Here is a 22,828-nt window from a genome sequence, read left to right as displayed (position 1 = left end):
ATTACATCTACTCATTGATGTTCCCTTTCCACTGACGTAAGGGGTAGAGGTAGACTAACAAACTGTGCATAGCACAAATGGGCTACAGTAACTAAGTAACTGTCCACCTACAAAATGCACCTAATTAGTAAATTAATCTGGTATTGTATTGGGACAATGAGTGTAGTTACAAGGTAGCTGTACCTACTGAGTGCACAAGCAACAGTAGAAACAACCACTTGCCACTGCACTGCCATTCTGCAGGATATTTTACATAAACTATGCCCACAATCTTTTACAGTTTTTATTTACAGTCGTTTATACCACAGCACTGTTGAATTCTCAACTGATTAGTCAGAAGGTGTTGATTAATTTTCTATAACAGCACAACAGGTGCCAGGCTAAACAGCTTTTCTGATGAACTACGTAGATGTTAGTGTGTGAAGAACTGTTACACATAGGTATAATAGAACTGAATATATATTAGTCCAGAATATATCATCCATGCAGTCATATGTAAATTGAAAAAGTTATGTAAGAAGCATGAATTTTAATTATTTATTAATTAGTAAACATTCTTTATCACACGTTCCATATTTCACTATACTCGGAACTTATTAGGATTAATATTAGGTGCAACAAATGATTTATTAAACCATGGGTGTTAACTTTTTACTTTATGGAATAAATTCTAAAAAGGATTTAGACATGCAAAATACAGATTTCCTACCAGCACAACACTACGATGGAACAGAGGATCTTGATCCCAGACCTGAGGACCCACTGCCCTTCATCATTTGACCAACTGCTACCAACTGTTACCAACTGCTGACACTCTCAATCCAGCTGATCAACTAATTATCAAGCCTTTGATAGACTGTATCGGGTATACACCCCGATCAGCCATAACATTAAAACCACTGACAAGTGAATTGAATAACATTGATTATCTCATTACAATGGCACCTCTCAAGGTGTGGGATAAATTAGGCAACAATTGAGCATAATCTAAGATAATAATCTAAGACGGCAAAGCTTGACTTGACTTGACTTGAACAGTCAGTTCTCGAAGTTGATGCATTGAAAGCAGGAAAAATGGGCTAGCTTAAGGATGTGAGCAACTTTGACAAGGACCAAATTTTGATGTCTAGACAATTGGGTCAGAGCTTCTCCAAAACAGCGGGTCTTGTGGGGTGTTCCCGGTAAGCAGTGGTTAGTACAAACCAAAAGTGGTTCAAGTATGGACAACCAGTGAACTGGCGACAAGGTCAGGGTGCCCAAGGCTCACTGATGCATGTGGGGAGTGAAGGCTAGTCCATCTGGTCCGATCCCACAGAAATGCTACTGTAGCACAAATTGTTGAAAAAGTTAATGCTGACTATGATAGAAAGAACACGTAGTGCATTGCAGCTTGCTGTGTATGGGGCTGTGTAGCCACAGACCGGTCAGAGTGCCCATGCTGACTCCTGTCCACTGCAGAAAGTGCCTACAACGGGGATGTGAGAACTTAACCATGGATCAGTGAAAGAAAGTGGCCTGGTCTGATGAATCACTTTTACATCATGTGGATGGCTGAGTGCATGTGGTTCACTTACCAGGGGAAGAGATGGACCAGGATGCACTACGGGAAGAAGGCAAGCTGGCGGAGGCAGTATGATGCTCTGGGCATTGTTCTGCTGGGAAACCTTGGGTCCTGGCATTCATGTGGATGTTACTCTGACACGGACCATCTACCTAAACATTGTTGCAAGTACACCCCTTCATGGAAACAGTATTCCATAATAGTAGTTGTCTCTTTCAACAGGATAATAGGCCCTGCCAAAATTGTTCAGGAATTCCAATGTAACATCTGTGGGATGTGCTAGACAAAAAAGTCAGATCCATGGTGCCCCCACTTTGCAACTTCCATCCATCCAGGTGGGCAGCCTGGAACCTATCCCAGGGAACTCGGGGAACAAGGAGGGGGACACAATAGATGGGGTGCCATCCCATCACAGGGCACAGTCACACACACATTCACAGACAATTTGGAAATGCCAATTAGCCTGCAACGCATGTGTTTGGACTGGGGGAGAAAAAAAAAGTACCTGTAAAAAACATTCAAAGGAGAGTGGGAGAAAATGAAAATTTGGCATATACAGGGCAGAGTTGGGATTCGAACCCCCAACCCCAGAAGTGCGATGCAAATGTGCAAACTACTAAGCCACCACACCTCACAACTTACAGGACTTAAAGGACTTAAAGGAACTGCTGCTAATGTCTTGGTGCCAGATACCACAGCACACCTTCAGAAGTCTTGTGGAGTCCATGCCTTGACAGATCAGAGCTGTTTTGACAGCACAAGGAAGACCTACACAATATTAGTCAGGTGGTTTTAATGTTATGACTGATCAGTGTACTTGAATACAATTTACTGTGGAAGACAGTGGGTACCCAGGAGTGGAGCTGTAAATCCCTTCACTTTCCCAATGGTATTTCACTGTGCTAGTGTGTGTTAGATGCTCTTAAACTTAAAGCTGAGTATCAGTTGAAATATACATGGAAGTTATATAGGGGTTATATAGAACATGGAAGTAAGCATGCAAGAGCAAAGAAGAACAAATATAGGGACAGAGAGAGAGAGAGAGAGAGAGAGAGAGAGAGAGAGAGCGAGAGAGCGAGCGAGCACCATACCACGGGGCACGGGGCATCCAAACCATCTAGGCCTGGCAAGCCTGGTTCACCTTTCTCCCCTTTAAAGCCTCGGAAACCCTGTTCATGAAATTAACCACATCAACATTCTGATATACTTTTTAGCCTCTAGGTCAGGCCAATCTGAATCATGCAAAACCGGTCCTGAAACTCTCAGCTCTCTTGAGCTAATGAATTCCATTCAGCATATTCAGCAGCATCTCCCCTTCCTGTCAGTCCTGAAAATGGAAAAAAGCCCAGAGAAGGTTCTGGTCCCTACTCAAGGACTTCATTCACTGATCCTACATTCCATTTAAGTGTATGGCATTGAAGCATACAACACTAATGACATACCTTCCTTAAGCAAAATATGAATTTGCCAATAGTGAAATCCATGATTTGAACCAAAACCACTTTGGGTATTTGTTAATAAGTTAATATCACATCAAGACATAAGGTAATGCCTATGGCTCATGGGACTCTGTTTAGTCCAACTGCCATTGGCACCTTTAGCCTTGATGTGGCACACTGAACGATGAACATACCAATGGACAAGGGGCATCTAATCCTGGGGCTCCTTGGTCTCCCTTGTCCCCTTTGGCCCCCCTGTTGCCTCTCTTGCCCCTCTCCCCCTGCAAACAACAGTGCATTTAAAAAGACAGATTTTAGTTCTGCCTTTGAATGGAAGCAGAAATTATAAAAGAAATTAATCACCATCACCATGAATAATTTCAAACATGTTTAGATGTTTTAAGAACATAAGAGTAGATGAGGGTTTTTTTTTTTTTTTTTTTAACTTAATTTAGATAAAGCATAATAAGAAAGGGATTTAGGTGTAAGTGGAGGAGTTAGGGACAAGGGATATCAGCCAAAGCTACTGGTGTGCAAAACCTTCTTTTAGTAGCTTAATAATACACTTAACAACCACCGGGTACAGAATTGACTTTTGTACAGTACAAGGACTGCAGTACTATTAAGCAGGGATGCACCGAAATTTCAGGCGCCGAAAATAGCATTTTCGGTTTTGGGTCGAAAGTAAAAAAGGCCGAAAATATATGCCACCACCCCCTACCCCACCCCTCAGTGCTCGGCGCTCAGATTTTACTCTCGATCTAGACAATGGTTATCGTTGCATTACAACATTATACACGAATTTAAAAACATTACTTTGATGCGGAGAAAAAGCAACGTGCACAGGAAATGATACAGGCAGAGTTGGAGGTGATGAATGCATCTGCTGAAGGATTGACATGCAGATGCGTGAAACAGGTGCGTACAAGTGATGAGGCGCAAACTCCCTCACTTTCTGATATGTTTGACGAGAGTCTACAGGAAAGTGCCCCGAACTACAGCAGTGCCACAAGCACAGCTACGATTTCCACTGCTTGCGTGGACTGCAAGGTATTTATATGCGGAAGAATTTATAATACTGCGGCGGTATTTATATGCCCCAAACACCAGCACAGAGAGTGAGAAACCATTCAGAGCAGCACCTCATGTTCTTGATGAGAAGAGGAACCGTCTCTGCTGTGAGAGAGCTGAGTAACTTTTGTTCTTGAAGAGAAACTTGCCACTTTTGCTTAAATAGAAAGCAGTCCAATTTGCTATTTGTATAGCAATTACATTAAAATTCTTGTAGCCCTGCAAAACTTTGCTCTTGAGTTGAGGCTACATATGTTGCTTACAGTTTGAGGTTGATTTTAGTTCTACAGCTGCTGTTTTGCACAATAATCTTTCGTTAATGTGGAAATATGTTTTCATACAGTAAACAGAATAGCGGCCTAGTTCATTACTTGACTGCTGGTTTGAATATCATAATAGGTTTCTAGAACTTTATTTGGATAATTGGACAAAAAAAAAACTCTGTTAAATTTGATTGTTACAGAACTGAATGAAGAATAATTATATATATTTAATATATTTAACATATATTTAATATTGTTTTTGTTTTGGTGTGTTAATTTCAATAAAATTGTGATCATTTCATTGCTTTTTAATTTTTCAATTCAGATTCATTCAATTTATGAAATGAATTAAAAAGTGTAATATTAATACAATTATACAAAAAAAAACTATTTTAACCATTTCCAGGTTTCGGTTTTTCCCGGCCAATTGCAGTCTGAGTTTTCGGTTCCAGCCCAGAATTTTCCGTTTGGTGCATCGCTGCTATTAAATCTCAGTATCAAGAAGACTCTGCATTCCAACTGAAGCACCTGGGTTTTTTCTCTTCTAGTTTGTAACTTGATTAATCAGGATGTTTTATGGCCTACAGTAAACTGGCCTCAAAGATTGTCAGAAACTCTGAACTGAGAAATGAAACCCATGATCTTCTGACCCTATGACCTTGTGACTGACCTTTACATGAATAAACTACTAGTAATTCATGAGCAGTTTAAATTAGTCTCATGGCCAAAATGTTGACTACTAAAGTCTATCAACTCATGGTTTATTGGCATTTGTTAAACAATGAACAGCTTTGTCCACTAGGTGGAGAGCAGCACTACTGAACAACACATTACTCAGTTCATAATCTGAACAAGTTGCTACATTAGTGATCCAAATGCTCAACTGTTCATATTACTGTATGTAATTTATATGATTTGACATGTCCAGTGTTTTCAGACATGATTATACAACCTCAGTAATTAGAGTGTGCTACATAGAGATGAGATGTGAAGGCTCATAATAATCTGTAGGTTCTGAAAATGTCTTCTTTAATGGAGGCCATTTCCAGAAATACAGAAATACATTTAGACAAAATTTAGCCTGTGTATATTCTAAACAGATGGGTGACAAATTAAAGAAAAAACATTTAAACATTTAGGCCGTCTTAGTGAGGTGTTGCGCCACCATGAACCACCAGGAACAGCTTCAGTGCACCTAGGCATAGAGTCTACAGAATTGAAATGGAAGGATGAACACCATTCTTCCAAAACATATTTCATGAACTGATGTTTTGATGGTAGTGTTGCAGAGCACTGTCTAACAAATCACCCATGTGTTCAACTGGGGTTTAGGCCTGGTGACTGTGAAGACCAAAGCATATGATTTACATCATTTTCATACTCATCAAACCATCCAGTAAGTCCTCGTGCCCTGTGGGTGGAGGCATTGTCATCCTGGAAGAGAGCACTCACATCAGGATATAAATGTTTTATCATAAGATTAAGGTGTTTACTCAGAATCACTTTGTACTCATTTGCAGGGATAGTTCCTTCTAAGAGGACAAGCGGTCCTGAACCATGACAGCAACATGCCCCAACAGCATAACCGAGCCACCGTTTTCTGCTTTAATTTGACACCTTAACATGATAATTATAATTTAAATAAACAAATAACTTAAGGAAAAACTCCATTCCATTCAACTATCTTCTGTATAACAAGTATTGAATAAAGGGTTTGTTTGAAACTTTAAAGTAGGTCTGCACACCAAAGTCTAAGGCTTTTGAGAGTTTCTAGGAATTTTGGATTTCATGGCTTAGGAACTGCATCTGACCAGAGTGCACAGTTCTCATGCTGAACACAGCTATATGGTTATATAGAAAGATAGCAGGTGAACTTGAAAACAGAAGGTATGTCCATTTCTAGTAAGCCTCATAATGATATAACTATAGGGTGTCTGAAAAGTCAGGAACCAACAAACAATAAACCTAGATATACTGACTTTTGTAGTTATTATTTACAACATATTGTCTACATGGCCACCATAATGCTCTAAGCATTTTCTCAGCCATTGTATCTCGTCTTTGCAGATTTTGGTCAACATATTCGCTTAACATTAGTTCCTGACATCTCTGACCCCTGTATATTAGCCTTAACACTCTAGCAAGGTGCCATGAGTTATTAAAAAACAGTTTCCTTTTAGGCTATTTGCTCAGATTTTTGAAATTCTTTTGACTTTTTTCTGATTATGTTCAAAGATGCATTTATCTAATTTATCAAATACACCTACTACTTTATTAGAGGCCAAAATATTCCCTAAGATTTAGACCTTTTGTTAAATGTGTAGATTCTTACTTGTTCTTTCCATTTAGAGCACGTCCTTTCAGTATTTTAAAAAGCTCTTTTTATTTGTAAAGGCCTTGCAATGTCTCTCAAATAATTACCTATCATGAGATAAAGGAAGAGATGTTTGAGAACTGTGTACACTATCTGAGGCAGACGACAGTAAAGGCTAGCTGGCAGGGAGGTAAGTGGAGGAAGGCAGGAGGAGTAAGGAGGAGTAACCAGACTAGAACATTAGAGGAGCAGGAGGAGGCCAGGGAGGGAGAGAGGGACAGAGAGGACAGCAAAAAGAGCCACGGATCACAGGCCAAGGTGCAGGGGAGGAAAAGGGGAGAGGAAGACCTGTAGAAAAAGAGAGGAAGACAAAGGAGGAAAACGGTAAAACAGTACTGAGTCCTGTAGGTCGTCCTCAGCACCTTCAACTATACTGACCATTTATAAAACTCTAAAAGAACAAGCAATTTTTTGTAAGACAAATAAATTATTTCGAAAGCTACACTAAATTTAGCTAATTTGATGTCACTGACCCTATTCTTATCTGTGAAATTTACCTACATCTATTTCTGAATATTTCTAGAGGAGATGCTGGGAGGAACAGTGACATTCTTTCAAAGTGAGAGGTTTTCAGGCAATGACAAATTAGTGTTAATGGGAAGGCGATGCACATATATTGTGACAAGAATGAGGGATAGAAATGTGTATGAACTAAAAACAGACATACTCTTCCGACCACAGGAAAAATGCTTCATTTTGCAGGACCTTTTTAAATGTAAGCTATTATGTTATGCTTAAAGGGCTGTGCTCCTTAAGGTGAGAATATTTATGTCTAAATGACTATTTAGTACCAGTCACCCTGCTTTTTAAAATACAAATTATGTCCTAAATGTTATCTACTGTATATGTTCATAGAAAAGAGCAAAGTTCAGGTTTCCAAATGTCATAGAGAAACTTGTAGGTCATTAAAGAAAGTTATGTTTAGTAATAGACATCATTGAGGCTGTATGCTGTTACTTACAGAAAGAGCAACAAGCAACTGAGACAAGTAAAGTCTGCATAAGAACTATGCTAGGTTCTCCTTGATGCTTGAAAAAAACTTAGCAGCAAGTTTTCTTATGAAACTGCATAATAGTGAACTGATGCAGTTTTAAAAGCAAAGTGTGGTCAAGGCAATTACTGATTTAGGCTTAGTTTATTACAGCTTACTGCCCTTTATCAACTTTTTTACAAGCATAAATGTTTCTTTTCATTCTTTTTGTTTTTTTCTTTGCACAGTCCTGTATGTAAAAAGAACCTGCAAAATAAAATAAAACAACTAACAAAAGAAAAGCCCATTTTCAAAACACAATATTTATATATAACTTGTAGTAATAGAAAATACACAGATTGATTTATAAACATTATTATCACAAACACATATTGGATGTTTTTGAACTATGCATTGTTCTGCTCATTTTAACAGTAGCTGTACTACAAAAAAAAGATAATAAAATATATATGCAAATATTAATCCTTGTAACTACAAACTGCACTCTCAGTGCATCCTACACTGGATTTAACAGATTTGACTGGAACAGACTGGATTTGGGGCTTTACACAAAACCTCCCTATTAAAAAACTGTATTTTTATAAAAACCTCAATATCTAATTCAGATGCAACAGCATCAAAACTTACCCGGTTTCCTTTTAATCCTGGTGGTCCTACTAAGCCCTAATAAAGTGAGGGAAAAGATATGAATGAATAGAAAATGTAGTGCACATATTTATTTATGTCTACAATATATTTCACAGGAAAAGTGCAGACTATTTTCTGAATAATTTAAAATCTATAACTACAGCTGATCTTGGTGGCTTAATGCCATAATCCAAAAATGAGAGTCAGGATGCAATGTACTTACAGGGATACCTTGAGGCCCTGTTGGTCCTGCTACTCCCATTTCCCCTTTCTCACCCTACACAAGTAATATGAGATAAATAACATGCCAAGAAATTGTAAATGATATTATTATTTCTTATGTACTGGATGTAATACAGATACAGAAATGGCTTTCTAACAATTCTATCAAATATTTATCATCAAAGATGAAAATGTATCTCACCCGCTCTCCTTTTGGTCCTGCTGGTCCAGGTATACCAGGTGGTCCTATAAGACCCTTTGAAGGAAAATACAAACATTTACATGATTCAGCCTTTAACAGAAGGCAGGGTTTGGAGTGCCATAGTCATGAAGGAAGAGAAAGTACCAGTAGATCAACAAGCATTTCAGAGTTGACAATGTGCTTTTCTCCACTCCCATTTTTTCCTCAATCTTCTCAGTGCTGACTAGGTCTATGTTCTAAGTAAAGGAGATTTATTAATAGTGCTTTCACATAGTGGTGGAATTATGGTGAGATTCTAACTTTAAAAGTTCACGTCATTGTTGAAATTGTAATTACCAACTTGGAAATTTTCTATTATTGACCACATAATAAATAAAATCTTTCTGTGAGAAAGCTGTTAAGAAGCTTTATGTGTTTCTGTCAAAATAAATAATTTACAAGTCCAACGATATAAACAGCTGAGAATAGAATCTCCAAGCCATCATTTCATAATTACCATAACTCCAACATGACATGAGGGCACTATAATTCTAATTCTAAAAGTACTTCTCCATTGAACAGTGCAGTTCACCACGACATGGCTATCTGTAGCCTATGGTGGGATTACAATATGGTAGGGTTACAGGTAATTTGCCAAGCCAAGCCATGCTGCACTGTCCATTGGAGTACTATAAGACTCAAGATTCTAAAGATTATTAATCTGGAAAATAAGGATAAATTCATCTTCAACTCTGATTTCTTGACCTGGACAGAATTTAACAGAAGGGAAGTTAGACTTTTTGCTTTCCTGCAGTATCCTCAGCCATGTGCAGGGTATGCCGTACTGTAATCATACAACATGCAACCGCATCCAAGCATGCTCTCCAGGTATATCTCAAGGTCAAAGTTACTTTTGTTTTAAAGAATAAAGTCTTTGAAATGAGATTATCAGAGGTCGGCCATCTTTAAATAATGAATATAGCAGGCTGGAAGGGCAGGCTGGAAAGGCAAGAAACTATTTATCTTCATATGGAGCTGTCTGTGTTATACTCATGTATCCAAACACTCAACTCAATGCTGAAAAGTAATAAACTGTGTGTGTGGCTTTTTCTGTGTTCTGGAAGAAGCAAGACGTTACAAGCAAACAGGCTTATGAACAATGTAATCTCAAAATGCCCATCCCCATGCCAATCCAGCCTCACTAAGTGTCTAAACAAAGACCTTAACCAATGGGCAAGATGGAAAACATGAAAGACAAAAACAAGCAGAGAAGGAGAGGCAAGCAGACAGACATATAAATACTCAGACACATAGCCAGTTGCAGGCAGGCTGTAGAAGCAGAAAGATAGAGGGAGAAAAAGTAAGATGAGAGGAGACGGGTGAGGGGAACGGGTCTTGTGCCACTCACCACTGGACCAGGCTTGCCGTCTAAACCATGAGCCCCCTGGACAGTGTGTAAACAGTTAGAGAGTGGAGGGGAGAGATAGAGATGGTGGGTAGGGGGTGAGGGGAGTGTGGGGTAAGTAAAGCAGTGATTCGTGTGGCATAAAAATAGCTTTGATGGAGGAGTGACAGTGTGGCTGATGATGTGAGATGTAGACAGTAACTCCTTTTAACTTTCCACAGCAATGTAAGTCACCTTCTCTGGGTAGCTGTAACCTGACCAAGTGCTTTGATGTATTATTTGAGAACATTTTCAAATGATTACAAAAGGGTCGGTGTGATTATGATACAGTGGCAAGAAAAAGTATGTGAACCTTTTGGAATTTCATGGTTTTCTGAATAGATTGGTCATAAAATGTGATCTGAGCTTCATCTAAATCAAGGGTATTGACAAAAATAATGTGTCTAAAATAATAACATAAAAAAATTTCTGATCCCTCATGTCTTTATTGAGAACAACCAAAAAACCCTCATAGTTCTTGTGAAAAAACTATTTGAACCCTTGAGTTAATGACCTCAAAAAAGCTAATTGGAGTGTTGTTAAGTAAGAGTCAAGAGTTTGGAGGTGTGGACTACAGCTAGTTTGACTGATAAAAACCCCTCAAACTTTTGGAGTTTGCTCTGAACAAGAAGCACACGCTTATGTGAGCCATGCCTCGCCAAAAAGAGCTTTCAGAGGATCTACGATCAAGAATTGTTGATTTACATAAAGCTGGCAAGGGATACAAAGTGATTTCAAAGACTTTAGAAATTCACCAGTCTACTGTTAGGCAAACATTCTACAAATGGAGACACTTTGGGACTGTTGCTACCCTACCAAGAAGTAGGCGCTCAGTCAAAATGACACCAAGAGCACAACGAAGACTCATCAATGAGGTAAAGAAACAACCCCGAATGACAGCCAAAGATTTGAAGGCATCATTGTTACTGGCTAACATCTCTGTTCATGAGTCTACAATACGTAAAACATTGAACAAGCAGGGTATCTACGGCAGGACACCACAAAGGAAGCCACCGCTTTCTAAAAAGAATATTGCTGCACACCTGAAGTTTGCAAAAGAGCACATTGACACTCCACAGCGGTATTGGCAAAATGTTTTGTGGACTGATGAAACTAAGATTGAACTATTTGGAAAAAACCACACAGCACTACATCTGGCGTAGAAAGGGCAAGGCATATCATCATGAAAACATCATCCCAACCGTAAAGTATGGTGGAAGAAACATCATGATTTGGGCCTGCTTTGCTGCATCAGGACCTGCCCAGCTTGCAATCACTGAGGAGAAGATGAAATCCCAAGTATATCAGGCAATTCTTCAGGATAATGTGAGAATGTCTGTATGTCAGCTGAAACTGTGTAGAGGTTGGGTGATGCAACAGGACAACAACCCAAAACACCGGAGCAAGTCCACAACAAAATGGCTTCAGAAAAACAAAATCCACCCTTTGGAGTGGCCAAGTCAGAGCACAGACCTCATCCCAATACAGATGCTATGGAATGACTTGAAGAGAGCCATACACATGAGATGTCCAAAGAATATGACAGAGCTAAAGCAGTTCTGCCAGGAAGAATGGGCGAAAATTCCTCCTGAACGATGTGCAGGTCTGATCCACAGCTACATGAAGCGCCTGGTTGAGACTATTGCTGCCAAGGTGGGGTCAACCAGTTATTAATTGTAAGGGTTCACTTACTTTTTCCACTGCCATTTTGAATGGTGAATGAGTGTGTTCAATAAAGACATGAGGGATCAGAATTTATTTTGTGTTATTATTTTAGGCACATTATATTTGTCAATACCCTTGACTTAGATGAAGATCAGATCACATTTTATTCAGAAAACCATGAAATTCCAAAAGGTTCACATACTTTTTCTTGCCACTGTATATGATTAATTTCATTACGGTGACTGGTGGTAAAAGTAGTTGAAGTTCAGGAATATGCAGATCTATGCATTGTCCCTGTCATAAGAAAACCTCACTTTATAAGATAAGAAAATCCATCTGTGCTAAGGTAAATTGTGCACTATAAAAGGTCTGCTTTCCAAAAAACAGTACCAAAGTTCAAACTATTTTTGGAGACTGCTGTTTAACAAACTAAATTTTAGTGGACATACAAGGCTTTCAAACAATATCATGGAGCATTATCCGGTTAGGAATTTGACCATAGTTGGAGTTATGCCAGTTATGTTAGCTAGTACATAGGGCTGGCATAAAACCTAAACACCTAAAAAAAATATTCAACATGTGCATTATCAGAAAATATATCTCTATTACCTAAATCAGTTTTTAATAAAACTAAGTAAAAAAAAAATTAATAATGATAATTTAAATAATATCGAGTGATTAACAGGTTTTCTTATTACAGCAACAGTACTCTAAAAATAGTGTGCATTTATGTGAACTGTTTTCTTTCAAAATGTCAGCAGCTTTTCTGGGATGAAACTTTGGTTAAGTGAAAAAGGAGTTATTGTGCTACTGATTGGGTGACTAGAACAAGTTTCTGAATGATTAACACCATAAAGAGACACCAAAAGTTAAGAAAAGTCCCCCTGAAGGTCACAGTGGACAACACTGATTACATGCCTTTTAACATATCAAAGAATATAATTAATTATGTAAGGAATAAAAAATAAAAAAAAAACCCTGTTACTAATACAGAATAAATAATTGTGAAGGGTTTTTGCACTCCATTATACTGGTGAATGCAATTAAATACTGGGCATATTTCCCTGATCATTTCTCTGTTGTCAATTTTCCTGATAAGAATAGTATTAAGGTAAATCTATAAATATGATTATGGTATTTCTTTTACTAAGGTTTAGTTCATGTATCTATTACCTTAACTCACAACACTTACTCAAAATACATTATCCAGCTATATTAGTTACACGTTAATAAATTAATGTAATTTATTCCACAATATGAACATATATATAACATCAAGAAAAAGATAATACTACTAGTGACAGTAGTACTGAACTTGGGCTGTCAAATTTTGTATATATTTTAGGATAATTATATTTGACAGTCTGGTCTGTCTGCTAACTATCTATCTGTTCCATGCACTTTCTACACACAAGGACACTCACTGCTTCATGCAACGTGACACCATTGCACTCAATAAGCCATCAGCCAGTGAAGCCCAGTCTTAACACCACAGAAAGCAGGAGCGCATTAGTCATATCATATCGTATTTATAAACACAGCCCTAGCACACAGGATGTCCTATGTTCCTAAAAGCAACAGCTGAAAGAAAATGTTATCATTATTTTTATACTTGCACATAAATTAGTAAGACATTTAGCCTGAGTGCTAAATAAACACTTGATATACAAGAATAGTACAGAAGTATACTTACTGGTAATCCAAGATGACCCCTGTCTCCTTTATCTCCTTTCTGTCCAGGTGATCCTTTATCTCCTCTCACACCCAGACCTGGCTCCCCCTGACAGAGAACAACACAGAATTAATTTACTTGCTTTGGCCAATGAACTGTATAATAAAAAGAGAAACTGCTAAAATGTGAGACACTGCAGTAAAGAGTCATCCTCACCTTTGGCCCTGACAATCCTGGAGATCCCTGAAAAAATTCAAACAATGCATGTTTGAATTGTGTATTTAATTACAATTAAATAATATAAAGCACATAATAATAGATGTTACATGTAAATGGTCATGAAACACATTAAAGACATTTTCTGAGATTTTAACAGAGGTGTTCGTGTCGCATGTCATAAAAGACAATGTTAGCATCTGTTAATTTTAAATGTAGGAGAAAACTGGTTAATTTTAAGCTTCGTCTTCCGGATTTAAAATCTACATCGTGTCGACATCACAGGTAGTAACATGTGTTAAAACATCTTTTATAGTGTATATATATGTACACTTTTATAGTGTATATATGTGTACATTTGTACATATACAATTATATGAAATTATGATTAATCTAATATATATAATATATGTAATAGTGCATTCAGTTACTTTTAAAGGGAAAAAACAGACGGTAGTCAATGCATTTCATTGGACTTTAACTTTGCCAGCAATATATTTAGTGAGAGTCGGCATAGGCCACTGACAGATGAGAGTTTCTCGCCCAATCTTCCTTCCCTGCCTTGCCACACCCACTCCCCTCCCTTCATCTCACAAATATCCACAACCATTTAATTAGCATGTTTCAAAAAGATTGTGAGGTAGACTTGAGCTGAAAAACGGGGGTTTTGTAGGGTGCATAAATGTGATAAAAAGGCTAACAGATTTTAACATCTGTTTAACAACATACTTCTGTGTGTGTCATGCATTTTCTTTGCACTCAGGTTAAATGTTAAAAAAGGGTTTTGGATGTGTGAAATGTTTCGACAATGACTGACTTGCGGTGAGTCCGCCAATGTGTTGCCTAACATGGCAATGCAATAATGGAATTATAATGCAATAAAAATTATCTTGCAATGTCATTGTAAGTAGCATATAGCATCCTCACCATTGGCCCCACTGGCCCTGCAGGTCCTGGAGGTCCTGGTGGGCCATACATCTAAGAAAAACAAAGAACAAATAGTAATATTACCCTGTTTGGTCCAATTATGAACCACCAAAGAGAGATCTAATAGGAACTGAATGGTAAACACAATTCTTTTATATGTGTGCTGTTCAAACATCAATGTTGCTGCAAAATAGTACTGCCTGTTTATCACACTCTCCAGCTTTAGGTTTTTGATGATTCCTCAAAACAAGCAGGAAGATTTACCAGATTTACCTGGTCTCCATTTTCCCCCTTTTCTCCAGCTTCACCTTTCTGACCCTGAAGAAGAGGATAAAACATTTATCATCTATATTATTCATATTTTCCTTACATAATGGAAGAGCATCTGAAACATTCTGATGTCATCTGATGCCTATGCATCATTAACATCAATCCAATGGGGGCACCATTGCGTACCATTGATCCTGGTAATCCAATAGGACCAGTAGGCCCTGCAGCCCCTTTTACACCAGTAGGGCCATCTAAACCCTACAGAATGGGAAGGAATGATGAAATAAAGGTTAAGTACTACCAGGATGGAAAATTTTGATGGAATCAATTGACATTGTTCACTTATCTTCTGGATGCAAATTTGAAATATGAACATTCAAGTTCATGGCACCCCAAATGAATCACAAATTCACAACTTGAATCTTTGAGTAATTAATGATGGATGCAATGCTGCCCACACACTTATTATTATCTATTACTGTGACGGCACACAGGGGTACAACTATTCAATTTACGTCTTGTGCATAGCTTAACTGCCACAATGGCGCTGCAGACATTATAGACCTAAGATCATCTTCACAGAATTCATCTTCATCTTCACAGATGAAAATGAACTTTCTAAAAGTGACAGTTTAGGAGTTCGAATTTGGTAAGTCAGGTTCCTTGAACACTCACAGGTGACCCAGAGGGACCCATGTCTCCTTTATCCCCTTTAGGTCCAGGGAAGCCCATAACTCCTCCCTCTCCTCGTGGCCCTTCAGGTCCGGGTGGGCCAATGGGTCCAGGCTCTCCTGCTTTTCCCCGAGGACCCTGAGACATATGATTGTTCAACATCACTAATCTACTTTGATGAATTACATTGACCAGCAAACCAACAATCGCTGCCTATTTGTAATTTTTATTGTAAAAATACTGTTTTACCTTTTCCCCATCAAGACCAGGAGGCCCAGGCAGTCCAACTTCACCCTGAATGCAAAAGTATTCCCAAGGAAATACACATAGAATGTTAACAGACATTCAAAAATATCTTTACTCACTGAATTGTCATAAAAGGCATGACAATTGAATACTGAAAACTATTAAAATGTGAATATTTGAATGATCCACTACCTTGGTACCAGGTAACCCAGGAGGCCCAGGTAGACCAGGTGGGCCCTGCAGTAACATATGTATAATTATTTGAATAAACTTTAATTATTTAGTTTGATTAACTCGTACACTATTTTCTAAATACATCTTCTTTTACATGTGATCACTCACCATTAGATGCACATTACGAATATCCTGAAACAAAACAGTTTATTTAAACATACTGCATGTTTAAAATTTCTCTTTAACAGATGAATAATTTTCATAGTTAGAATTAGACAGATAACATACATTTTCATTGTTGTTGATTAACATTTTTCCTGGTTCTCCTGTTGCACCTGGAGGACCCTGATATGCAAAAAGAACAAATATACAGCAAAACTGTACATACTAAATTCAATTAATTGGAATTTATAAATGATTTGAGTTTTAACTCACTCTTGGTCCAGGTTGGCCTTCAGGTCCTGTTTCACCCTACAGACAAAACGGTTACTATACAATATCAGTGTAACACTATACTGGTTTTAATTAGTGGTGGAGACATTACTAACCTTAATGCCTTGATCACCTTTTTGTCCCTGTAATATAATACACCACACTGGTTAACAGATGATAACTGATTGGTCGCTGACAAGTTGAATAGCCATGCTTAAAATGCACTACCTTGGATCCAGGCAGTCCTGGTTCTCCTTTCACACCAACTCCTGAAGAGCTCAGCTCCCCCTTTTCACCCTGCCAAGAGATAAAAACACAAGAGCTGATTAGCCCAGTTTCAGTTACAGTCATACCAATTAACAATATTACTTATAGCATGGTGTAGTCACTGACACCAAAGCCATGAGATATCATAATGATATTCACTAAGTATTACTGTATTACATTCTATAATTTGCAAATACACACCAAATTTTATCACTATACTTTTCAGGCTTTACTGTCAGGCCAACGCATTATGCACAATTAGTAATAATACTCAACAACGAAGCATGTGCACTAATAAACTATTTCCTTTATTTGTTCATTACTTAAATTTCAGCAAGCTTTATGAATCCCAGAAACCCTGGGAGCGAGCTGGGAATAAACTCTTGATGGGATACCAGTTTATTGCATTAAACACCTTTAAACATAGTTTTATATATTAAAAACAGTAATGTGTATATATATATATATATATATATATATATATATATATATATATATATATATATATATATATATATATATGTTTGTTTTTTTTTTTTTTTTCTTCAAAAGGAACTCATACATTACAGAACTAGCCACTCAAATTATAATGAATTCACAGGGCAAATTCAGGTCAGTGTTTCACACATGGAGCGTTCTCATGCCCAGACATATAAGAATGACACAGATTCATGACAGTAATGAACACCATATGGAAAAATTTCTCTCAGTCAGTGACACTAAATTCTCAATTCAAACAATGAAACAAGGACCCAGAGTAGCATAGGGTGCACACAACATGACAATAATTGTGAACCTCATGCTCTTTTCATGTCCATTATAGGCTTACCTTATAGCCTCGCTTCCCAGGAATACCGGGAACACCTGCCTGACCCTTTATACGGTGATAGAAAACACACCATTTGTCTTGAATATCACTAAGACATTAAGACTAGTTTTATTGTCACTGTCTATATTTCTCAGACCTTTACCTTTAGTCCAGGAGCCCCTGGAAAACCAAGTTCTCCCTGAAGTGAAAGGCCAGCACAATCAAAGACAGAAAAAAAGGAGACAGTAATAGTAAGGAAAGAGAAAAAGATCCTAATATCTAAAACTCAACAAACTCATGCCATAGTTCACAGCATACCATATTTCATAAACAAACATTATTAAAATGTTTGGTTATTTTAAAAAGCCTTTATTATTATCTTTTTTTCATACATAGTGTCAACACAAATTAGCATAAACTAATTCAAACATCACAGACATTAACTGTAAACTTGGTGTCCCTTAGACACATTAGTCCTATCACAATTACTGGACAACAAGCTGTGGTGTCAATATTTAGAACATCTGGTCAGGCTTTGTGTGTTCCAGGCATCCAAAGCTGATCACTGGCAGAGCCACAATGAGCTGACGTACATTGCTTTGTTATTCATAGTAAAGAACACATGATAGGTGTTTATTTCACGTCTGACTCAAACTAATGAGCAAAAAACAAGGGAGTGATATACAGACGCAGCTGAGACTGTATACAGGGACTCACAGTTAGTCACTGCCACTCTTGCATATGCCCTCTCATTCCTCAAGACCACCAAGCCACAAACAATGAAAATGGGTCTCATATACATTTCCCTCCAAAAGAACTTGAACAGCAAGGCCAATTCTTTTGTTTTTGCTATACACCAAAGACATTTGGGTTTGAGATAAAAAAAAAAAAGATATATAAGATGATAAATCAGAATTTCAGCATTCATTTCCTGATATTCAATTTAAGATCTGTTAAACAACTTCAAGGTGTGTTAAAGAACCACCCAAACCACCCAGTTTATAGGTGAGCAAAATACTGGAACAGATCTTCTTAAAGTAAATTAAATTAAATAACACTTAATATTTGGTCGCATATCCCTTGCTTGCAATAGCTGTACCAATCAGACACCCCACTGACACAACCAAACTTTTGCATTCTTCTTTAATGATGCTTTTCCAGGGTTGTACTGCAGCTTGACCCTGATTGATATTCCCTCTTATCTACAAAATGGTAATGGTAAATGGTCTGCACTTATATAGCGCTTTTTTAACCTTAAAGCGCTTTATACTGTGTCTCATTCACCCATTCACACACCAATGGTAGCACAGCTGCCATACAAGGCGCTAACTTGCCATTGGGAGCAACTTGGGGTTGAGTGTCTTGTCCAAGGACACTTTGGCATGTGGAGTCAGGAGTTGAACTGCCAACCCTATGATTAGTGGACAACCCACTCTAACACCTGAGCCACAGCCGCCCATGGTTTGACAAGACAAAAGAATTGGCCTTGCTGTTCCAATACTTTCCAAGGTGACTGTACATACAACACACTCATGAGTAGATACAGTCTCTTGTGAAGAAAGCAGTCTCTTGTCTATAGTTATTGCAGTATATTTGTGAAGTGGCTAGATTATTGTTATTTGTACGAACACTCAGAAAATGTTGAACATTTCCACTTTGGAAATCTTCTTCAGATTGCATGCTGGGTGAGTACTGCAAGACAGGCTTTACAGTTTGGCTCTTGTACAACATTTCCAGCTTTAACATAGAAATGCATTTAAATACCCATGGCAAGTGAACAGTAGTAGTAACCATAAAGCAGAACTCGTTAATATACTGGATGACTAAAAGCACATTCAATGTGCACTACCTTCAATCCTTGTTTTCCAGGCATTCCAGGCATCCCTCGCTCACCCTGGAAAAGTGGCATCAGTTTTCCATCTTTTCAAAGGCTCATAACACATCTAAAATACCATGCGACTAAAACAGATCTTTAGATGGCATGCTAGGCACATTGTAGAAGTGCAACCTAAATGGCAGTTCTGTTATTGGGTTGTGCATTTGCAATAAAATGTTCTAGGAATTCAAAAGCTTCCACAGAAAGCATATCTGTCAACTGCAGAAGGGCAGACACCAGGCACCATGTGCAGAGTTAAGAAGACAGTGGGTCTGAGTGGATGGTAAAATCATCTCCTCTTTGACCACACACACACTACTCTCTTGGATTATGTGAGACCCTAACAGGTGCAGTGGTCAGAATCTTGGGTCGTGCATTGTCAAATGATATGCAGTATGAGAGTGTGCTAATTATCCCAGGAACTCAAGGGGGGCTTTGAACTGGAGACATGAGTGCAACATGCTCAGCTGCCTGTCATGACTACCGTCCAGTCCTGGCCCAGCCAGACTAATCTCATGGGCTCAGAATGAGTGAAGTGGAAGAGAACATATACTTTTTGCAGACAGTGTGTGGTATATACTGTATATATATGTGTATATATATACCCACAGTTCTGGTCTAGTAAGGTAAAAGACTGTGGCTTTGTGATGCAGGGCAAAAGAAAGAAGCTGTAATGCCTGCAGCCTTCAATATTTACAGTGAGGGAGGTGGTCTCGGGATTGCCAGTCTCTTTGATCCTCTCCTTTTATGCTCAACTCACACCATTCTTGACATCTTCTCCATCCCTCATTATTTCTTCATCTCCACTGTGCTATTTTGGATAGTGGATCAGTTCAGTATGCAGAGTGTGGACAGAAGCAGTCCACAGATGATTTATCAGACTGTCATTCTCTGCAGTGAAATGATGTGGGTGAGGTCTTTGAAATACAGTGGAACTGTGGGAGTATGAATGCATCACCAATCTACCCTTACACAAGAAAGCTACTCTCCACATTCAGTACACAGCCTAAATGCCAAAATAGATTGCTAATTGTATGGCACCTTAAATGCTTCTATGGGTTGTCTTTAAAAAAATATCTAAATAGAACCTTACAACAAAGACTTTCCATTTCAGAAATTTTTTTTAAGTTGAGCCAATTCAGAATTATCAAACCATTAATGCTTCAAATAACCCTTAAGGAATTTTTTTTTCTATTAGTGTATTTAAATAAGGTTCTTGATTCATAATTCTACAGGGTATCTGAAAAATCAGGAACCGCTGAGAATATTTTGAGCAAAACTTGCAGAAAGATGATAAAGTGGTTGGGAAAATGCAAGAGCATAAGGGTGAACATGTAGAACATATGTTCTATGTTCATATCAAAATTAAGTATATGTAGTTTTACTCTCATAATTACTTCGCTTTTCAGACACCCATAGGCAAGTATACCAAGAGAGATAGTAAAAAAACAGGGAAATGTGAGCATCCAAGATCAATCCATATTCTTTGACCAAAACAGAAGGATCTCATGGAAACAACTGGTTTTCTAATTGGTGTATATTTTCTCATAGAGCTCAGAAAAGGGACAATGAGGGGAAGGAAACTCATTTTTTCTCTCAGTTGCTACTCATGGCAATTCATCGTCATCTCATACTCCTTTCCATTTTTGTGTGATATCACTGAAGTCTCAAACTTTCCTTACTCAAGGCCACCTGCTGTCAGAAACCGTTAAACAGTTTTCTTGCACATGTGGGGGAGTGTATAGTGAAGTGGGTCTGCTCTCTTTCATCTCATTAAATATAGACTAAAAAGGATTCAGACTGTCCTGCTCTCAGCTGTGAATGACTGTAATTCAGAGGTTGTGGTCATCACCTCACAATCTCCTGCAGATAGTCTAGCCTGCAGAACAACTGGAGTAGTGACACTATGTAATTTATGATGTAGTAACTGGATTACATTTCCTTCACAAGATTCTGACACATGACAGTAACCAGTGCAGATTACAGTCATGGCAACATGTCTAGCAAGCTAAAAGAGGACAGTGTATTTTTGTGTTGAGAATGTGATTGAAGACAGAAGGACTCTATGGACTAAACATCAGATCACTGGGGAGCAGATACGTCTTCAGGAGCTCCTCTTCTGTGAAAAGGCCTTTGTTCTGTTCCATTTGGCAAAGCCTCTCTGTGACATTACTGAGTAAATGTGGTGACCTCTAGCAAGCAACATGTAAACATTTTTAGATGCATCACTGTAGCATGTGCCATTTTGACACTATTTTGCAAGATGTCTGATTAATCTATTTAAGACCAGTGTTTATGGTTCAGTTTTAGATTTATAATAATAATGAAGATAATAATTATCTCCACAATATGGATATTCATGCTATTAGAGTCATGGTTCAAACCATGCAATACTGAGAGCCACACGAAGGTGAATTCACTCAGAGAGGATACCTTCTCTCCTTTCTCTCCTGCAAGACCCATCTTCCCCCCCTCTCCCTACATGTCAAGCAGATGGAAACATCTTTAGCAGAACAGTGGACACACATATATGGGCACACACACACACACACACACACACACACACACACACACACACACACACACACACACACACACAAATACAAGCAGAAAAGTAGCATATGACAAATAAAGAATTTTGATTTTACATCTTGTGGCAGACACTGGAGAAGAAATCATGTGCTATAAACCAGGGGGGAAAAAATCTAAGAAGAGACTAGTGCTTAATCTAACCATCAGATCCCCAATGGGTGGTCATGTAAGGCTGAGACAGAACAGAAAGCATTGTGTGTATGCATGTGTGTAAAGAGAAGGGACATGAAGGGAAATAAAAATTAAAATTCCATTAAACCCCATGAACTAGATAGAAGCTCCATGTACCATGTACTTCACTGGCACTGATATTAGGCATTTGGTCTCAGACTGTCCCCCACATGCTGATAAGAGCCCAGGCATTATTTAAGATATCACACCCAGTCTCTGACTCTGATGCTGGCAACCTACACTGATACATTCTTTTGGAGGTACTGTAGCACTGTTGGCTCGAGAAGACAATACTCACCACAGCTAGTTAGACAGACAGAATACTCTCTGGCCTCTTCTGGCTATTTGTACATGAGTAGGTGTAAACAGACTGAAAATACTTCCCTTGAGAAAGAGCCAAATGGCACGGTGTAATCACAACTGCAAATGTACTAACCTGCTTACTGTGTCGATATTAAAGTAAACCAACTAATTGTCCAAACCTGCTGTATTGCTTGTGCTTACTTATAGTCACTGTATACTGTTTTTACTTGCAATGAAGAGCAAACAGATTTTTCTAAATCAACATTCAGTCTTGAAACCGAATACAAATACATTGTTCAGAAATACAAATACAAATACAGATACCAATAGGACGTGCACTATTTTTTTTTTTAGACAGCTTTCC

The 22,828-nt window shown here is 38.2% G+C and overlaps 1 protein-coding gene across 21 annotated transcripts in view; it reads right to left on the bottom strand.

Annotated features, from left to right (window-relative positions):
* Window positions 1-22,828, bottom strand: part of LOC108263561 (collagen, type XIII, alpha 1) — a 50,793-nt gene that overhangs the window by 8,171 nt on the left and 19,794 nt on the right. For 11 of the 21 annotated variants that reach the window (XM_047154176.2, XM_047154179.2, XM_047154178.2 and 8 more), the window contains 22 exons: window positions 21,832-21,876; window positions 19,372-19,416; window positions 17,686-17,721; window positions 17,544-17,588; window positions 16,676-16,744; window positions 16,564-16,590; window positions 16,451-16,486; window positions 16,304-16,360; window positions 16,184-16,207; window positions 16,034-16,078; window positions 15,845-15,889; window positions 15,599-15,733; window positions 15,110-15,181; window positions 14,918-14,971; window positions 14,654-14,704; window positions 13,727-13,753; window positions 13,532-13,618; window positions 10,138-10,173; window positions 8,751-8,804; window positions 8,550-8,603; window positions 8,327-8,362; window positions 3,195-3,281 (listed from right to left, as the gene is read on the bottom strand). In XM_047154176.2, the coding sequence (XP_047010132.2) occupies window positions 3,195-3,281; window positions 8,327-8,362; window positions 8,550-8,603; window positions 8,751-8,804; window positions 10,138-10,173; window positions 13,532-13,618; window positions 13,727-13,753; window positions 14,654-14,704; window positions 14,918-14,971; window positions 15,110-15,181; window positions 15,599-15,733; window positions 15,845-15,889; window positions 16,034-16,078; window positions 16,184-16,207; window positions 16,304-16,360; window positions 16,451-16,486; window positions 16,564-16,590; window positions 16,676-16,744; window positions 17,544-17,588; window positions 17,686-17,721; window positions 19,372-19,416; window positions 21,832-21,876 (1,167 nt within the window). Of the gene's footprint in view, window positions 1-2,652; window positions 2,731-3,194; window positions 3,282-6,698; window positions 6,997-8,326; window positions 8,363-8,549; window positions 8,604-8,750; window positions 8,805-10,137; window positions 10,174-13,531; window positions 13,619-13,726; window positions 13,754-14,653; window positions 14,705-14,917; window positions 14,972-15,109; window positions 15,182-15,598; window positions 15,734-15,844; window positions 15,890-16,033; window positions 16,079-16,183; window positions 16,208-16,303; window positions 16,361-16,450; window positions 16,487-16,563; window positions 16,591-16,675; window positions 16,745-17,543; window positions 17,589-17,685; window positions 17,722-19,371; window positions 19,417-21,831; window positions 21,877-22,828 lie in introns of those variants that run through there. The other 10 variants (XM_047154188.2, XM_047154181.2, XM_047154180.2 and 7 more) reach the window with 9 other exon arrangements.

The sequence above is a fragment of the Ictalurus punctatus genome, chromosome 3, assembly GCF_001660625.3.
Source record: "Ictalurus punctatus breed USDA103 chromosome 3, Coco_2.0, whole genome shotgun sequence".
Lineage (NCBI taxonomy): Eukaryota > Metazoa > Chordata > Actinopteri > Siluriformes > Ictaluridae > Ictalurus > Ictalurus punctatus.
The sequence above is the reverse complement of the archived record's forward strand: the minus strand, read 5'-3'. Positions and strand labels throughout refer to the sequence as shown.